The sequence below is a fragment of the Periplaneta americana genome, chromosome 3, assembly GCF_040183065.1.
Source record: "Periplaneta americana isolate PAMFEO1 chromosome 3, P.americana_PAMFEO1_priV1, whole genome shotgun sequence".
NCBI classification, from domain to species: domain Eukaryota; kingdom Metazoa; phylum Arthropoda; class Insecta; order Blattodea; family Blattidae; genus Periplaneta; species Periplaneta americana.
This window is the reverse complement of record NC_091119.1, coordinates 122,309,213-122,328,710: the sequence shown is the minus strand read 5'-3', so window position 1 is coordinate 122,328,710 and position 19,498 is coordinate 122,309,213. Positions and strand designations below refer to the sequence as shown.

Here is a 19,498-nt window from a genome sequence, read left to right as displayed (position 1 = left end):
ATTATGGAAAACGCGAATTTTACTTGAAGCAAGTAAAGAGATAGGTTTGGAAGTAAATCCCGAAAAGACAAAGTATATGATTATGTCTCGTGACCAGAACATAGTACGAAATGGAAATATAAAAATTGGAAGTAAGACAGTTGTATATTACCGGTTGTTCTGTATCGTTGTGAAACTTGGACTCTCACTTTGAGAGAGGAACAGAGGTTAAGGGTGTTTGAGAATAAGGTTCTTAGAAAAATATTTGGGATTAAGAGGGATGAAGTTACAGGAGAATGGAGAAAGTTACACAATGCAGAACTGCATGCATTGTATTTTTCACCTAACATAATTAGGAACATTAAATCCAGACGTTTGAGATGGGCAGGACATGTAGCACATATGGGCAAATCCAGAAATGCATATAGAGTTTTAGTTGGAGGCCAGAGGGAAAAAGACCTTTGAGGAGGCCGAGACATAGATGGGAGGATAATATAAAAATGAATTTGAGGGAAGTGGGTTATGACGGTAGAGACTGAATTAATCTTGCTCAGGATAGGGATGTCGACCTGGTTGGCAAGTTGGTATAGTGCTGGCCTTCTATGCCCAAGGTTGCGGGTTCGGTCCCGGGCCAGGTCGATGGCATTTAAGTGTGCTTAAATGTGACAGGCTCATGTCAGTAGATTTACTGGCATGTAAAAGAACTCTTGCGGTACAAAATTGTGGCACATCCGGCGATGCTGATATAACCTCTGCAGTTGCGAGCGTCGTTAAATAAAACATAACATTTAACAGGATAGGGATCGATGGTTGATTTAGGTGAGGGCAGCAATGAACTTCTGGGTTCTCTAAAAAGCCATTTGTAAGTAAGTATAATTTACATTTTAATGTAAGCATGTGTCGTACAAAATTGTGTCTGTTGTGTTACCAGTTGGTAATCACTGGTGTAGAATATAAAATCCATTCTGAACAATTCAGTGTAGAGTTAAACGACAATGGCACATTCAGAGAGAGATTGAATATAATATGTTCATATGTGTCTATGGCACAGGTTCTCAAATTGTGCACTGCGGCACCTTGGTGCATCACCAGTCTTTGGGGCATCTCGACTTTAAGAAGAAATTAAAATCTATTATGTACAGTACAGTGAAATGCAACATGCAGATTTTTGGTACATGTACATATTTTATTCTAATTTTGTATTTTTACATATAAAAGAATAGTTAAGCTAGTAGGTAATGTAAATTACTATTTTTTTAAATACCAGCAATCGAATTTGAGCTTTTTTAAATTTTGGGTACAGGGATGTCTCATGGAAAAATGTGACATATGAAGAGTGGCATGGTGTCAAAAAGTTCGAGAACTCCTGGTCTACGAAGTGAGACAGCTGTTCTGTTTAGTCCAACAATGAACGAGAAGCAAATTTATTCTCCTTTCCTCCATTTTGTTATAAGGAAAACATGTTGCGTTTATTAAGCAAGGGGGGAGACAACATCTTTGATAATATCAGTTTAAAAAGAAAATAACTTGTGTTTTTATTTAACACTGTATAGTCTGAGGTTTAATTTTTTATGAATCAAATTTTAAAAATGTTATTGTTCTTTGTGGTTCCCCACTAACTGTGAATCACTATCCTTGATTACTTTGCAGTAATATTAAACTACGACCACAGACACATGTTGTTTTTACATTACGTTGGGAAGCAGAGCCCTGGTTGAATTGCTGTTTGCCCATGCCCACAGAGTTACCACTGTGGCATTAGACATGACTAGTTAGTGGAATCTTAAAGAGGTTAGCCTCTGTCACGAAGGTCACGTAATGAGGTGCAGGGGCCAACTCCAGCTCGATTAAGAACAGTTCATTAACTTCTGACACAGGTTTCAAATAGCATCCTGGTACATAAAGCGTAACCTGGGGACCAGCACTGGCCAGTAGTTCCCCAAGTTGAAGCCATGAATGCAACGCCTTATTTCATTTCCCAATCAGCCATAACAAACAATCGTTAGGACACAGTCCTGAAAGCAGGTGAGTTCTAGTACCTTGTAGCACAATGATATTTGTACATTTATATCTGACAGTGGAACTGTAATCACAAATTCTGTAACACCTCTTTTAAAGCACAAAGACTGATAAGATTCGATAAGATGATGAGAATGGTAGAGGAAACTGGTGCGCACTGTTCATATATTGCAGCTTCTTCCAGAGCTAATCCACTTTCGAAATGTCATTTTATGTAATGAACCATGGTTATAGCTGAAACAAAAATTTTCCAAGTGTCAAAACACCATGCTTCATTTCATGAGACTGACTCTCATCCTGCATTTGTGTTAATCCATGCTTAGTTCACCCATCCTCAGTCCCACTAAAAAGAACTTGTCCATCACCACCAGTGTCACAAGTACTGAGTGTTATAGCTTGTTACTGTCTCTATTTATTTTCACTTATTGTATTTCATAGCAGTGGCGATTCCTTCGTAAAGGATATGAGGATGATCCTACAGTTTAATTTCGTGCCTCTGAGGATAGGAAACATTTTAATTACAGATTTTGATTTTTAATGCCTCCTGACGTAATAATTTTCTTCAAACTTCCATTTTCTGTCGTGAGTTGTCGCTACTGCACATCTCAGACCTTAGAAATACTTTCCGAGGAACCATTCAAATATCTTATAGCAAACGGTTTTTTTCTAGCAGTGAAATTATGGACAGGGGAGGGTGTGGAGGGCAGGGTATGGCTTAACTTTAACCGCGTTTGAGGTTGTGAGTGTATATCCTAATACTACGATCCTTCTTTCTGAGTGGTGGAGATCTTGTCAGAGACTACAATACGAATTTTCAAGTACCCTTGCAGCCTCCTTAAATGCAGTTCATTGGTCATTTTAAGAGAACAGAATAAACGAAATAATAAATAATTTAAAATGATATGATATAAAAAAATAAAATGAATAAAAACCAAAATTACATGAAAATAAATAAAATAAACTATAATAAAACAAGAATTAACAGGACTTTCAGATGACAGGACTGCCGAAAGAATATCTGAAGTTATATTTGATCATTTAGAAGAATTTAACTGTATCAAGAAATTAATTGCGTATGCTCTATTATTATTATTATTATTATTATTATTATTATTATTATTATTATTATTATTATTATTATTATTATTATTATGTTTCTGTCTTGGTCATCAGTCATCAATCTCATATCCTACATACAAAAAATATCACGAGTCACCACTGTTTCATAGATCTTACACCAACAATCAACAATGTAGCTTTGAGACGTGGAATAAGTAAAAAAAATTATATAAAAATATATAATAATATATAGTCAGTAGATTTTTTTTTCTCTTGTATGGAGGAGGGACCCGAAGGCTTACACTGCAGCCTGAAGCTTATTGTGCTTATCACTCCTATTCTTGTAGTGATTGGGAAGCCAAACAGCCATGCTCTTGTACAAGTACATGCCACACCATGAACTTTACCCGGGCTGTAGTAGATTTATTTAGTCAACTCCTGTGGAGTAATAGCTTGTCTGACTGTGGAACGAGCAGGCTCTGGTTGAGGTTTTTCCGAGCTTTTCCCTCAACCAATTGAAGCAGAATTGCTGGATAACTTTCGGTGTTGGACCTCGGACTCATTTCGCCATCATTAATTTACATGCTATTACCATCAATACGTTGCCCAGGTTCATGGTGCAGCGTGCTGCATATATACAAGAGCACTACCATTCAGCAACAAATATCATCCCTAGAACAGGAAGGGTAAAGCATAATAAACCTCAGGCTACAGTGCTAACCTTCAGGCTTCTCCTCTGAATAAAGGAGGGAAAAAAGTTAGGTTAATTTAATTTACAAGCATAAACAATTCATAATTTGAGCAGAAGGTCTGAATATGGATAAATTTTATTAAGTCTGTTCCCAACTACAACCTTTATTTTGAACTAAAGTGTGCCTATTGATACAAAAATTCTCAGTGTAATGACTTATCTCATGTTTTTAAAAGTTCATCGGACTGAAAATGTTTGTATCAGTAGACACTTTAGTGCAAAATAAAGATTGTATATATTGTCGAATATAAAACAGAAATTAATATTAAAATACTGCTCTGAACTATTTTTCTTGACCTTTAAAGCTGTAAGATAATTACGCAGTGCATTGAAGACCATAAAATATGAATACTGAACCTCTTTTTATACCGGTACCAGTAACAGTTGAGACTAACAGAGCATAGATGGAGATCTAATATATGTCCTTTATTAAAATTATAGAATTTTATTCGTAATAAACAAAAAATCTTTAAATAATTGATTAAATGGCGATCTTACTCGTGTTAATTGTACAATTAACACGAGTAAGATCGCCATTTAATCACTTATTTATATTCAAGTGTTCAGTTCACAAAGTGCAGTCGTAGAGAACGGTTGTGTAGTAAGCAGCATATACAAGTAGGTTAGCGTGTGAAGAAGGTATGGGCGACGACCTAAATTCTTACAGGGCGCGAATCGGGTGCTTCAATGCAGGGCAGTGTTGCAGATGTTCAAAAGGTGAAAATGCAATAGTGTCTGATAGCATCAACATATTTGTGGCCGCAGCTGTTTTATCAGTTCTACTGATTATTGGAAATGTGGAGTTAAACCCTGGTCCTGGAGATACAGAAGGAAGAGTCTACAGTGATGAAGTGTTTCAAAGAGAATGGATAAACTATATGAAAGAAACGAGAGAAGACAGACTAAAGGCAAGTTTTCTACTAAACAAAGTAGCAAGTGATATAGATACATTAGTAAACAGATACACTGAAGTGGAAAAGAAGTTAAAGGAGGTTATCCAAGAGCAGGTGGTGTTAAAATCGATAGTTAAAAAATGGGAAAATGACAGTAGAATTAATAACATTGTAATTTATGGTGTTGAAGAGCGCAATCATGAAAAAGGAATTGATACTGGTTTCGTAGTGTTAGAATTATTAACTAAGTATTTCAGTCTAAACTTGGACATAAGTGCGATTAATAACGCGTATAGAGTCGGTAACGGAAAAAAAAGACCAATTATTGTGAAATTGAACAGTTACTTTATCAAAGAGCACATCATTGCCAATACGCGTCAACTCAAAGGCACAAATATATTCATAGAAAATGACTTTGCAAAAGAAATTAGAGAGAAAAGAAAGAAACTAATTCCAATATTAAAAGAAGCTCGAGGTAAAGGATTGAGGGCAACTTTAGTAAAAGATAAAATGAAGATAAACGGAAACATAGTTAACGTAGAGGCCTTAAGTAATCAATTCACTGAGGATTTATTAAGTTGCTGCAACAACAGAAATAACGAAATAGAGACTTGTGGAAATAGAGCATCATCGACACCACACGTAAACAGAAGTGCATCACGAAACAGGAAGTCTAGAAGCGTAGAGAGGACTGATAAGAAAAGTAACTCATCAAGCGGGCAGAAGGAATCAGAAATAACAAATAGAAGAATTGATGAGCTTACGGCAGTGAATGATATTAGAGCATACCTAAATAAACTAGACAGCACTGTTTTCACAGATCCCTTTAGAAGAAAGAAGAGTGAAGAAGGAAAACCTTGTATGGAAGAAGAAGCTGGAACCAGTGAAGATGCTGTTTGGGGAGCTGGGGCACAGACTGAGAGAACGACCAGTGAGGGTAGTCCGAGGCACGCAAGTGAAAATACATCAAGGAGAAGCGATTGTGGATCAACCGGCAAAGTCAGCGCAAGTGAAGACCAATTAATAAAAATGCCACATGCCGTTGGTAGTCCGGGGTGCGCGAGAGGAAGTGCTACAATTTGGAGGAGCTGTGCGATACCGACCGATGAAGTAGAAGCAGGTGACGAACAGTTAATAAGAGGTAAAATGACAAATAGAAACTCTAACAGAAATAAAGTAGATTCAATCAAAACTATAGATACTGAACGAAACTACCTACTAAGAGATAGGCATCAGCAAAGATTAAATTTTCCTAAAATCAGAAAAACTTATTATTAATTAAATAAGGTAAGAAGACAGGTTTTGAAAATAAGATAGAATTACGTCAAGGTTTTTTTTTTTTAATAATAATAAAAAAAAATTGAAAATAGAGAACTAAGGTAGTTATTAAGGTATTCCGATAGTTATATTAATTAGTAAAAGTTCAGAAGAAAATTTGACTTTATAAATTAGTCAACTAATGTATTTTAATTTCAATAAGAATGCAATTATAATAAATTTATTAGATCATAATAGAAATCATAATAGAAATGAATCGATAATGAGTACATGCGACATAATGATGAAACTAAATTGAGGTTGATTATGTAAGCAATTTGTCAAGCTTGTTTTTAAGCAGGCATGCGATAGTCTTCGTAGAAGTTACGCAAACGTTTCTGCTGACATGAAAATATTGTAAGAAAGAAAGATTAACCTACATATGGAATGTACCGATTCAGCTATTTCAGGTTCATGACTTACAGTATGTCGACATCTGATCATCTAATTGGAATAATAAATTATTGTGTAAAATAAGACCTAAATATTACAATTAGATTTTTGAAAAGGAGCAAATAATTAAGGTTTAAAGTCTTAAGGGTTATCACGATTGGTTTAAACATGCACTAAAACAAGACGTAAGTGCAAGTTTGAACCAATAAATTATTGAGATTTGCGATAGATTAATTAGTTTAGGAAATTGTATATTTATTATGTAGAACTACATTTGTATATAGATCTTTTGTTAAATTATTAAGTTTTGTACTTTTGTGAACAATATCAATAAAGCTATCTATCTATCTATATTCAAGTGTTAAAAGTAGTGTACGAAAGATTCAACATGGAAAAAATCTTTATAAAAATACACACGAGTTCAACTATGTGAGATCTGACAAGACATGTAGTTTATCCATGTTGAATCTTTCGTACACTACTTTTAACACTTGAATTTAATCAATTATTTACATGTAGTTTGTTACAATAACAGTAGTGAGGCATGGATATTAAGAAAGAAACGTAAAAGAATTACAGGTAACTAAATTAAGTTTAAGAGGTACACAGTAGGATATAGCCTACTAAATGTAATGAGTATGTAATGTAATAGAAGAATTACAATTAGAACACATAGCATATCACATACAACATTAACAAAACAACTGAATAAATCCATATACATCGCATGCATTCAAACAGATTCCCAAAAGCCATGGTTCATAGTTTCATTACTGTCCGAAGGTGAAGTGATCTTTGGGCTGTCCAATGAAGCGATGGGTTGAAAATTCAACAGTGAGAGCGTAACAGGACATAAGACAGAATATTTATAGGAATGATGATGAAGAAAAAGAATAAAAGTATCAATGTTCTAATTAGTACTAAAAGTATTTTGATTTTTAACATAAAACCGTATCAGAGAAAGAATATACCCACAAGATAAGGTGAAGATTAAACTTTGGGAAATTATTCTACAAGATGTTCTTTTTTAACTAAAAAATAGAAATAGAGTTATATTCCATTTTCTAAGTGCTCCTAAGAAGAATTATATAGTATTTCACTTAGTACCTATGTACTCACATCACCTATTGTTACTATTGTTTATGGAATATCTATATACTGTATATATATATATATATATATATATTTTTTTTTTTTTTTTTTTGTAGTTACGGTGTGTATTAGAATGTAACGTGTGTTTTAGTCATGTTCTTTTATGAAGTCTTCTATGTCCAACAATGGTTTTCTTCATAAAGCACAATTCTACGTGTTTACCATTCATCACTTTTACAGATGGTTCATGCCATAATGACGTACATTAAAGTTCATCTTTTTAAGACGTTGTACAATTTCAGTTTGTTGTACGTTTGAACAGACATTGGCTTAAAAACAAAATTCATAATACTTGTCTTATTACCTATTTCTCTTCCACATATGATGTTTTATACAAGACATTTAAAATTGATTATTTATTTTAGTACCGGTATCATTTATGTATGCAAATTTTACATATGTGTCGGTAACAGTGATCTTGCTTCATCTAGCAGATATCATGCTAGTAATTGTATCTGATGTTTACAGGTTCAAACCCTGTCGAAAATGTTGGATTTTAAACCTTCATTTAGTCTTCCTAGAATTCAAATTGAAGTTTCTTGTATGGAATGTCGTATGGATAATGGTGTACCAGTTACATGACAATATGTATTAATCAATAACATAATTCTGATATTTATCAACAACAATCTTGATAACAGCACTTTTATTTGGACTCTGTTAAAAGAAGACTAAGATCAGAACAATTTAGTAAAAGTTACACTTCTAAAGCAAATGGTGGGGAAAAAGGAGATATTATGCAGAATACCTAATTTAATAACTTAACTTCCACGAAAATCTACGGTGGTAACATTCAGATTATTTACAGACCATGATTGCCTCATTAAACTTTTACGCAAAAGTGATACCGGTATTGTAGAATCTCCTACATGTCCTTTCTGAAATCTTAATGAAGATATGGATTAAGATCATGTTCTTCACTGTTCAGCTTTTAATAAATTTTCTAGTCTTCCTGATAAAAAAATTTATTACAGTACAAACGAGCGAATGACATCATCATCAATTCCTCAACATTAGATACTAACAGTGCCAGCTGCAGTGCAAACCTTCAGATCCCTCCTCTGTACAAGAGAAAAAAAAAGCTACTACAGGCCTGTAGCATAATATTATAAAGGGGGCCCCAAATTTATGAAAATTCACATACCTATACCGTGTGTGTGTGTGTGTGTGCGTGCGTGTGCGTGTGTGCGCGCGCGCGTGCGTGTGCGTGCCTAATGCCTACCCACTTCACTTGCGTGATTCAGGTTCCGCATATTGCAGATAAATAGCAGGACTGTGACCCATTTTCAAGTTGTACACCACTTCAGCAGACCACACTGTAGATATACCATGTATATTAAAATATATATACTTGAATAATAAGGTAACTTAATATTCATTACCTAATCAACCAGTTAATGGTCAATACATTAGAGGGAATTCTAGCCTGGCATGATCTTGACAAAAACAATATTAAGTACCTGCATGTCATGAATAAAGTATTGGTAGTGAGGAAACGTATTTTTTTTTCTGATTCATATTCAAATTTATTACCATCTCACAGAAATGTCGCATTATTGTAAGGGAATCATGTCTTTCCCCCTCCCAGTTTAAAGCATCTAGAACCGTCACTGTTGCTATGTATAAGTATCATTGTCAAGTGTCAAAAATAACAAAAGTAAAATTCATTTTTTTATTTTCATAAATTCATGTTTGACATCCCGAGAAGTTAAATATTGTTACAAACAAATTTTTATTTTTCAGTAAAAAATTGATCATATGATGATAAATATATTAGTAAATCAATACTTTCTTTTTTACTTGGTTGTTTAACAAAGCTGTATCAACTACGAGGTTATTTAGCATCGATGGGATTGATGATAGCGAGATGATATTTAGCGAGCTGAGGCCGAGGATTCGCCAGAGATTACCTGACATTTGTCTTACGGTTGGGGAAAACCTCTGAAAAAACCCAACCAGGTAATCAGCCCAAGCCTAATACATTTAATAACATCATATAGATATTTTGAATGTTTTCGCGTAGTATTGGCATCATCAGATATGTTGAAGCAATATCTATCACATTAATTGAATATCATTTCTTACGGTAAGTATACATATTGTGTGTTTGTGTGTTTTGTTAATAAAATAGTATAAGCTTATATTAAATGACTATGTAACTACAATATTAAAATGTAAATAGACATTGACATACCAGTCCTACATAAAAAATTATAAAATTTCATAAAACATGAGTTTTATGCATGTATATGCAATTGTATCTAGGACTAATGTAAGTCAAATTATGAAAATAATGCTTAGAACCATTTATCACTTATCTTATCAAAGAAATAAATTACAAAAAAATATAGTTAGAACTATCTCATTTATCACGTTATCTTACCTAACAAACTAAATTAAGAAGCTAGGCCATTTCATTTATTGGTTTATCTTATCTAACAAATAAATTACGAAAGTATGATTGTAACTACCGGTATTTCATTTATCACTTTATTTTATCTAAGAAATACATTACGAAAACATGGATTAGAACTATGTAATTTAGCACTTTATATTATTTCGTAATTTATTTGTTACCGGTATGTAAGATAATCACAGATGAACGTTACTGAACTAGTAATGACTGTTTCTCTGTGTTAATATATTTCTGATGGTAAATTAACTGACTGAGTACCTAGGATTCAGAAGATGATGAAAAAACCAGATCGAAACTAGTCAGTCAGGTAATGTACCACCAGAATTTATACTAACAGCATAGTCTAGTATATACAGTCACGAAGCTCAATACGTACAGAATATGCATCCATAGATAGTTGCTAACCACTAGGATCGCTATTATCGCCTCATCCAGAGACAATGCAAAATAGTACCGGCACAGTCTATTGTTCCTAGTACCCTCACAACTCAAGCTTCGTGACTGTATATACTAGACTGTGCTAACACAATGAAGTAGTCATTACAAGTTTACTCCATTTATAATGTTCTGTGGTACAACGCTGTACATTAAGTTGAGAAACAAAAACTTACATTTGTTCCAATAGAATTTAGGCACATTTAAAGGACATAACTAAAAATCTTTCAATCATTCATTATAATAACACACTGCTCTCTTAAATTGACTGAGCATATTGGGAATTAAATCAATAGCATTCATAAAACATGCTATAAAATATTTCAAATAAAACAATATTTATCTCGAAAAGGAAGGAAAAGCAAGCAAATTTGTATTAAACGTTTTTGTTTGGAATATCTAAAAGAATAACCCATTGAAATTAATGACATTACTTACGGTTCATGCTGTATAATATATAAGTTGCAAAGCGTAATTACCTCCCAATATCCTCATAAGATTGCTGCTACAAGACGACATTCTTCTTCAATTTGAGAAGGGTCCATGTTAGTCGCGAAGCTGCCCTCACAAAACTGTTCGATCGCAGAATTCTTGTGTTGGAATGTGTCTAAAAGTTTGCAAATAGTTCGTGATTGCATTCGCATCCGCCTTGGTCTGTATGGGCCTTTAAATAACAAGTAGCAGCCTAAAACTTGTTTGACATTTGTTACAGTAGAGTCTGTACTTCTGATCATAACTAAAGCTTGATTAGCTTCTTTAAGTAGCGAATTTGGAGTCAAAGGCCCTTCAAATAAATTATTATTTTTAGTATTGTAAGTTACAAAATATTTCAAGGTCATCCCATCCAAAAATTATTGAAACCACCCTTTCTGAACGTGTCAAGCTATATCCGCTTTAAATTTCAGCAGTTCTAGGACAGTTGGATTTATACCTGGGCCGATTTGCAGTTGCTGTAATCAGGCAAGCAATTTTATTATTGGCAAGCACAGTACCTTCTTTGATATCAGTAGGCGTTAGATGAAATAAACTGCAGAGTGTGACAGCTATGGCAATTCTGCTGAGCAATTTGCTTTATTTAAATTCCAGTTTTCTTTTTTCAGCTTGATAATCTTTTTATACCTGGAGTCCAAGCTTTACTGCCATAACATAGAACAGATCTCACCAAGGTTTTATAGAGGCGGAGATGTTTATGATTTATTAAATTCAAGAATTTTGTCTCTTATATCTGATGATCATCTAAAATTTTTTCTTAGCTTCTGCTGCAAACTTCTTATTTCCAAATTAATTGCAAGCCTTGGTTATTTTAGCAAATCTTAGATCATTTAGTCCTGTAAAAAGAATGAATGAACAAACGTAAGTATATGAATAAATAAATAAATAAATAAATGCTAAATAAATAAAAAAGTACTAAATACCGTAAGTAAATAAAAAAACAAAAGTACCATAAGGACTCCGGCCATTTAATCCATGAATATTTCACACAAGGGACAATTCACCCAAAATATTTTACCCAAGAAAATTCATCCAAGAATATTAATCCAAAGATAATTCGCCCAACATATTCCATTCTTACCTCCATCCTACGAACATTTACCCAACAATATTCCCATTCCCATATCCATATCCATAATAATTGGTTCGTATTTGCAGTTGCTCATATATCAGTATATAGTTTTAAATTACCAGTTGCTCATACATCGGTATACAGTTTTAAATTACCAGTTACTCATACATCGGTATACAGTTTTAAATTACCAGTTACTCATACATCAGTATACAGTTTTAAATTACCAGTTGCTCATACATCGGTATAGGCCTACAGTTTTAAATTACCAGTTGCTCATACATCAGTATAGGCCTACAGTTTTAAATTACCAGTTGCTCATACATCAGTATAGGCCTACAGTTTTAAATTACCAGTTGCTCATACATCGGTATACAGTTTTAAATTACCAGTTGCTCACACATCAGTAGGCCTATACAGTTTTAAATTACCAGTTGCTCATACAGTAGTATAGGCCTACAGTTTTAAATTTTCAGTTTCTCATAAATCAGATCTAATGGGCGACCAGGAGAAATTTTACAAAGTGAAAGGAATAGAATGATTTTGATGCTTTGTTTCCAACTATACCCAAACAAATGGCAGATATTGCTAAATACTTTCAGAGGGCATATATTGGTGTTCGAGCAAGAGGTCGTTGTTTTGCAGTTGAAGCTCGATACCAGCCAGTGTTATGGAACCAGTTTCAAGCAGCTAGAAACAACGAGCCCCATACGAATAACATCACCAAAGCCAGGCACACCAGGTTCGTAAGCATTGTAGCTAAAAAGCATCCATCATATAGAAGTTAATACACCACATACAGAAGGAACAATCAGATGTTGACACAATGGCCCAGGAGTTAGATGTTGGACGTCGAATCAGAGAACCACAAAAAAGGAAGTACCAGAACCTGAATGTTAGGCTGCAGAACACTGCATCCCGGTATATGATTACAAAGATGATGGTAATATTGGATATCTGCATGCTTGTGGTCATAATATGGCATGTAAATTATAGTTTTTGACAGAACTACGAAATTAAAAATGTAATACATAAATCTAATACATAAAACAATAAAATTATACATTTGGGACAATTCTCTTTGGTTGATCTTTCTTTTGGATTAATAATTTTGGGCAAATTATCCAATGGATGACTGTTCCGAGGATGAAAATGCCCCTGTGCGAAAATTCCCTGGATGAATTGGCACCAAACCCGTACCACAATATAATGAGATTAAAAAAAAAAAATCCATAGACCTAAGAAGATATAAGAAATCTTGCAGAAATTAGAACATGTAGATACAAACCTCAGTCCTCAAAGTCTTGACATTCCACAGTGGGCTCTTTATTTGTTGACATTTATTCCTTCTTACAATTTTTTTTGTTACCTTCTTATTTTATGTTCCGTTTCCAGATTAATGTCTGATGGATGAAGTTGCGAAATAGCACTCTTCCTTAAACTGTAACACTCTCTCCTTTCTCTGCCGTTCAAAACACATTCAGTAGATCAACTAAAGGAAAGCAATGGTACCGGTACAGCACACAAAGTGCTAACATTATTGAAGAGCTGAAATGATGTAGAAGTTCTGCACGCAACTTTTTAAATAAAGATACTTATCACTTACATACTAGAATGAAGTGCTTTGTGGAGACACTGTTTCTGCAATTAAGACAAGTATAGGAACATCTCACTGAATGATTTTATACGTCACCATAATTATATATTTTGTAAAACTGTTTTATTCATTGTATAAACTCATCCTTTCACGAGGCACTTATGTGTTACACTTTGCTGGACTACACATAGACATAACATACGCAAACACACAAATATTGACGTAATCTGTAATATTTGTCATGGTTCTTCAATCAACTCTGAAGTACTATAATTATTGGCACATATCACATATAACCATTTAACATTTCATGCTAAAAGAAGTGATTTGAGACAAAGTATTTTCTTAACTCTCCAAGAAACGTAGTTTGACAAAATGCAGCATTCCCTTTCAATACTAAATTTTCCGTGGTTTTTAAATTATAAAATGTTATGTACTTGATATTTCGTATGGTATTTCAGACTCTGTGGAACCTTCGTATGTAATTAAGACAAACAAATATAACGCCTTCGTAATTTTTTTTATCAAATCTTACTCGCATTGCGCAAAATGACGTGTTAAATTCTTCATAATTATAAAAAAATTAGGTAATGAAACATTGCATCTCATAAAAGAGTATGAAAGATCTGAGGAGGAATTTGCCAGCCACAACAACATTTTAACAAGAGAAGTAAAAGGCAATGTTTACGGTACCTAACACATTCTACGCATTACATGAAACTAAATATGTGATATGAATTTCGAGTTTATATTCATGTCAACTTGTAATGACGAAAAAACTTTGTTCTGTAATTATTAGAAATCTACAGGATAGAAGTGAAATAACCTTGCAGATTTTCAGAGCGAATAGCTAATGTTATGTGTAACAAAAAGTGTAATACCATATTGGTGGAAAGTTCATAGTTTTCTCAGAAAAAAATGTGTTTCCCCAAATGTTTAACACCCTCTTATTCGGTAACTATTGCGAGTAGAATCGTGATTTTTATCCATATAGACAGAAAATATAATAAAGATCATTTATCCCTCTGGCGTATTTCAATAGCATGGATAGTCTTCATATAAATTTAATTAAAAAACCACTAATTTGGAGCCACTGACCGATGCGACCACCTTTCTGTATAGGGAGATGGGAGGTAGTTCACTAAGGCAGAAAGACCTGAGTTCGTTTCTTACACCTGTATTACGAGAAGAAAGAGCAGTATGTTAGCAGCGATGTTGCCAGACTGCTGAAACTTCTAACTCAATTTTCTAATTAACCATGCATTTAATCGTAAAACGTAATACAGGTTTCCTATTCATTTAAGTGTGCCCTATCGTCCCTTTCCATCTGCAGGATTATTTCATTTCCACCCTGTATAGTAAACTCATGAGTGCGAAAGTGTTACGAAGTCTAATATTGTATTCTTTATAATTTTTCTGTTTATGAGTAATTAAGAACAGCAAGAATTGCTCTGCTTTTTAACCACTTCATAAATGCATAATCGTTTAAGGATATGTTGTTTCTCTCCTCCATATTCTGCAGTTTGCTGTGTTTCCCCAGCATTATCTTGGAAGAATATTACGTTAAGACCACAGACACATGCTCTCTTTCCATCTCTGGAGCAGGTCCCTGGTTGAGTTGCTGTGTACCCATGTCCATGGAGTGTCCACTGCGATGATGGGCGTTACTGGTTGGGGGAACCTTGTTGAGATAAGCCTGCGTCACGAAAGTCACGTTGTAATGAGGTGCAGGGGCCAACTCCAGCTCGAATAAGATCAGTTCATTAACTTCTGGCGCAGGTTTCAAATAGCATCCTGGTACATAAAGAGTAACCTGGGGCCCCAGCACTGGCCAGTAGCGCCCCAAGTTGAAGCCATTGATGAATGCAACGCCCTGCAAGAAAAATATTTATTTCAGCTTATAAAATTATGACACAGTCTTGAAAGCAGTTGAGTTTTACTACCGTGTAGGATAATGATATATATATATATATATATATATATATATATAATCACTGCAATTGTGGCTGAAATTGTTTTTTCAAGATACAAAATATTTGCCTTTTTGTAAAGTTATCTTTGTTGTTTGTTTCATACAAATATTCTATTCGCGCGCTCATGCTTTCACAACTTACGGCTAGTCAGCAGAACCAGCTGCTCAGTCGGTTATAAATTCCCCGCCTCCACCGCACTCATGGTCGCGTCAGGCGTCAGTGTAAGTTACATTCTTGCAAAATAAGCACATGTTTTTTAGGAGGCATAATACAGTGTGTATAATACAATGTGTTAAATATGTTAATTTGGCTCAATTCAGGTATTCTATTCCCCAAAGAGTATTCATGTATGATTCACACATGCATACAGAATCGTCTGGTATTGTAAAGATATTATTTCAAGAGAGATACCCTGGTGTCCAAGTTGCAAATCGAAGTTTGATTCAAAGATTAGTAAATAAATTTAGTGAAATGGGAAGTTTTCTTGATAAGAAGCGTAGGCTCACAGAAGAAACTCTAGATAACACTGGACATAGCTCTGGAAAATCCCCCTAGAAAATCACTTCAACATCTTTTACAGAAAATGGGAATTTCCTATGGCTCTGTTCGAATGGCTACAAAGTTACTGAAATTAAAACCTTTGCTTGATATGGGTGAGTAATTTATTTTTACTTTACGTTTTAAGTGTTCATTTTTGTGTTTATTAATGTTTGTTTATAAGTGGACCTATTTATTTGCGATGACTTAAGCGACGAAGTGTAGATGGATTTTTTAAGTATTTATTAGTAATAACTTAGGCGACAAAGTATAGGTAGATTTTTTAAGTCTTTATTAGTGTTTATTTTTAAGTGTCTATTAGTAAATTAGGTAAATTTACTGAGGACTTCCTGACACCCGTTCACCGTGGCTATAGGCTTGACTCACCAAAGACTTGCAAGCAGTGGAAGCGGGGGTGTGCGGAGGATTGTTCACCCAGTATGACACATTTATAGATACTTATGAAGTAAGCCGTGTATGGCGGCTCAGTCAGCGAGGCCGGCTCACATCCATCAATGCCACCCTTTTATCAGTAATTGTTACGGGCATTTCCTTTCTATCTGTTATTTCATAGCAGCACAGGTACATAAGTAAGCGAGGAAAAGGGGGAACAGAATCTTCTTGGATAGCTAAATTCTAAGCTACAGGCAGTTGGAAGGGGCACAGCAAGTGAGACAAACACAGCAAGCGAGGTAGTAATCCGAAGGGAGTTGGTCAGTTCGGATGTTCCAGACTAGGAACATAAATATAGGGTATCGTAACTTGGATTTTTTCCAATGATAATGTATAAATACTTGTACTATAGGTACTGTAGTATGATAGGAAGACTCCTCCTCTCGTTTACTGATCAAACGTCAAGATTATTGTAATACTGTACAGAGTTATATCTTTTTTGATTTCAAGACGATAGTAAAATTTTGTATTCCTATTTGGCACAGTTGAATGTACCTTCAGGAAAGTTCTGTGCAGATCGGCCATTATTACGTTCTTGTCACTTATATTCATTTTCTTTAATTATTATTTAATAATAATAATAATAATAATAATAATAATAATAATAATGATAATAATAATAATAATAATAATAATAATAATATTGTAATGGGAGGTTATTATGCTGTGGAACAGAGCACATATGAAATGCAAGCCCGACGCTGATAAGCTACTGACGAATGCCACATCGCAATAACAGACGAAGGCAGTGTGAGCTGCGGAGTGTAGTCCCGTAGTATAATAATCGAATTATATTATATTATATTATATTATATTATATTATATTATATTATATTATATTATATTACATTATATATTATATTACATTACATTACATTACATTACAATACAATACATTACATTACATTACATTACATTACATTCTATTATATTCTATTATATTATATTATATTATACGAGTTTGTATTTTCTATTTAATTATATTTTATTATATACTAATTTCCCTCTGATTGAGTTTCTGGCTGATATGTACATGTATTATCTGGCACTACAGTACGATTATTTAGTCCTGACAGTCGCTGGAGGTGTGCGCCTGGGTCAGGCGATTCCATTTAGTTACGCCAAGGGGTTATTGGGTTAGTTACTCGCTTGTCTTCGGAGCCATCGGATGTCATGCGTGAGGTAGAGCAGTATGTTTCTAGTACAGTTAAACTGTACCGACTGCTCGCCCTTATCTCTACTCCAGAGCTCTCCCCATTACTCCTATTACTTCCCCCTCTTTTGCGTCGCTGAGCTGTCAGGACTAAATTGGTCTGTACATCTCACTTGACAATATGTGTCAGAGGAAGAACAATTGTTTGTATGTATGTGAAGTCTGACTAGTGTAGTATGTAGCTAATCACCAATGTATGCAATAGAAGGGGAAAGGAACTGGCTACCCTATCTCATTATCTCCTGGCCTAGTTGCCTCATAAGTGGTGCCTTCTTGGTATCACTTGTGAGGTTCAGACCTGTCTTCAGATAATTTACTAAACAACAAACAATATATACTAATTTACAGTATATCATGCCTTACTTTATTTCTGCTCATTTCCACTGCGCCATATTGGTCAAATCATTATTCACCCTTAACATTTGACGTAGTAGACTTCCCCAATATGCTTTGTGACGTTTCAGAAGAAGACATGGAAATAATATTTTCAATCTTTTTAAGCAAATACATTACCTTTCCCCATCCTGTGGGATCTAGATAAGTGTCCAATGGCGTAGAATCACTCAGTGGCAATGTGAATGTTCCCTTGAAGAAGGCTGGAGCAGAAAATGTGAAGTTTGAGTTAGCAGTACTCATGTTGCTAATGGCTGAAATGTCGTTCAGAGGAAAGCCTGTCATAGTCCAGTCTTCTACTACTTTAGTACCCAACGTTGCATTGGAAATAAATCCCTGTAAAGAAAATTTATAAACATTACACTCCAAACCAGTCATTCAAAATATTTACAATATGTACAATCTATAATATTACAACTGTAATATTTGTATGTCGTCCGTGTGCAATTTTACAATTGTTATACATGAACATCAAACCCAAAAGATCAAAATGTATCGTCTTTAATAGTTGTGTCAAAATTTCAAGACCAATATCGAAGTCCACATGATTTTTATTCAAGTCTTCAATAAAATTGTAGCAGATGATTTTTCACATCATGACTGAAGTGCAGATCATTCTGCCATCTAACAATGATGTCTAGATATATCTGGCGTAATTGTGCACAGATGAAAACCTTCAAACAAATGGTTACTCTTGGTTTGTGTTCAACAAATGCAGTTATGTTACCACATTGGAATTACTGCCGTTATTTACTGTGTAAATAAAGAAATTATTAAGTAAGATAAAGCAACAAATTCTCTCGAGAAGATGGAATTAATAGAATTATTGAAATTTAGTAGTGTAAAGTTTCTTCAGAGATTTTTTCAATTTCCTAACGTAATTTGGTCAGGAAAGGATCCTCCAGAGTCCAGACAGTTGGTACAAAGCAATAGTGATTTCCATTTTCAAAAAGGGAGATATAGGCTACGAAAATATGAAAACTGTAGAGGAATTAGTTTACTAAATACAGGCTGTAAAATTTACATATATATTTTTAAAAAGAAGTTAACTACTCAATATGCAACTTTAATCAGTTAAGACCAAAATAGTTTCAGAAAAGGACGATCATGTGCTGATGGTTATTTTACTTTGAAAATTATATTATGAAAGCAACGTGAGTACCTATAATTTAGAAAAACACCTCGCTTTCATAGATTATCTAAAAGCTTTCGACAGATTAAAGAGAGATAAGTTATTACCATTATTGGATATAATAGAAGAAGATAGGTAATGTTCCAAATCAAGTAATGCAATCAATATTTAATATTTACAAAGATACAAAAATTCCAGTCAAAATAAATGACAGTGTACAAA

General features: G+C 34.1%; 1 protein-coding gene across 1 annotated transcript in view; it reads right to left on the bottom strand.

Annotated features, from left to right (window-relative positions):
- Positions 1-13,676: 13,676 nt before the first annotated feature.
- Positions 13,677-19,498, bottom strand: part of LOC138696483 (beta-galactosidase-like) — a 77,875-nt gene continuing 72,053 nt past the window's right edge. Inside the window, exons 11-12 of the mRNA XM_069821500.1 lie at positions 18,265-18,480; positions 13,677-15,448 (exon numbers count right to left, since the gene is read on the bottom strand). Of these exons, the coding sequence (XP_069677601.1) occupies positions 15,134-15,448; positions 18,265-18,480 (531 nt within the window). The 3' untranslated portion in view covers positions 13,677-15,133. The remainder of the gene's footprint in view (positions 15,449-18,264; positions 18,481-19,498) is intronic.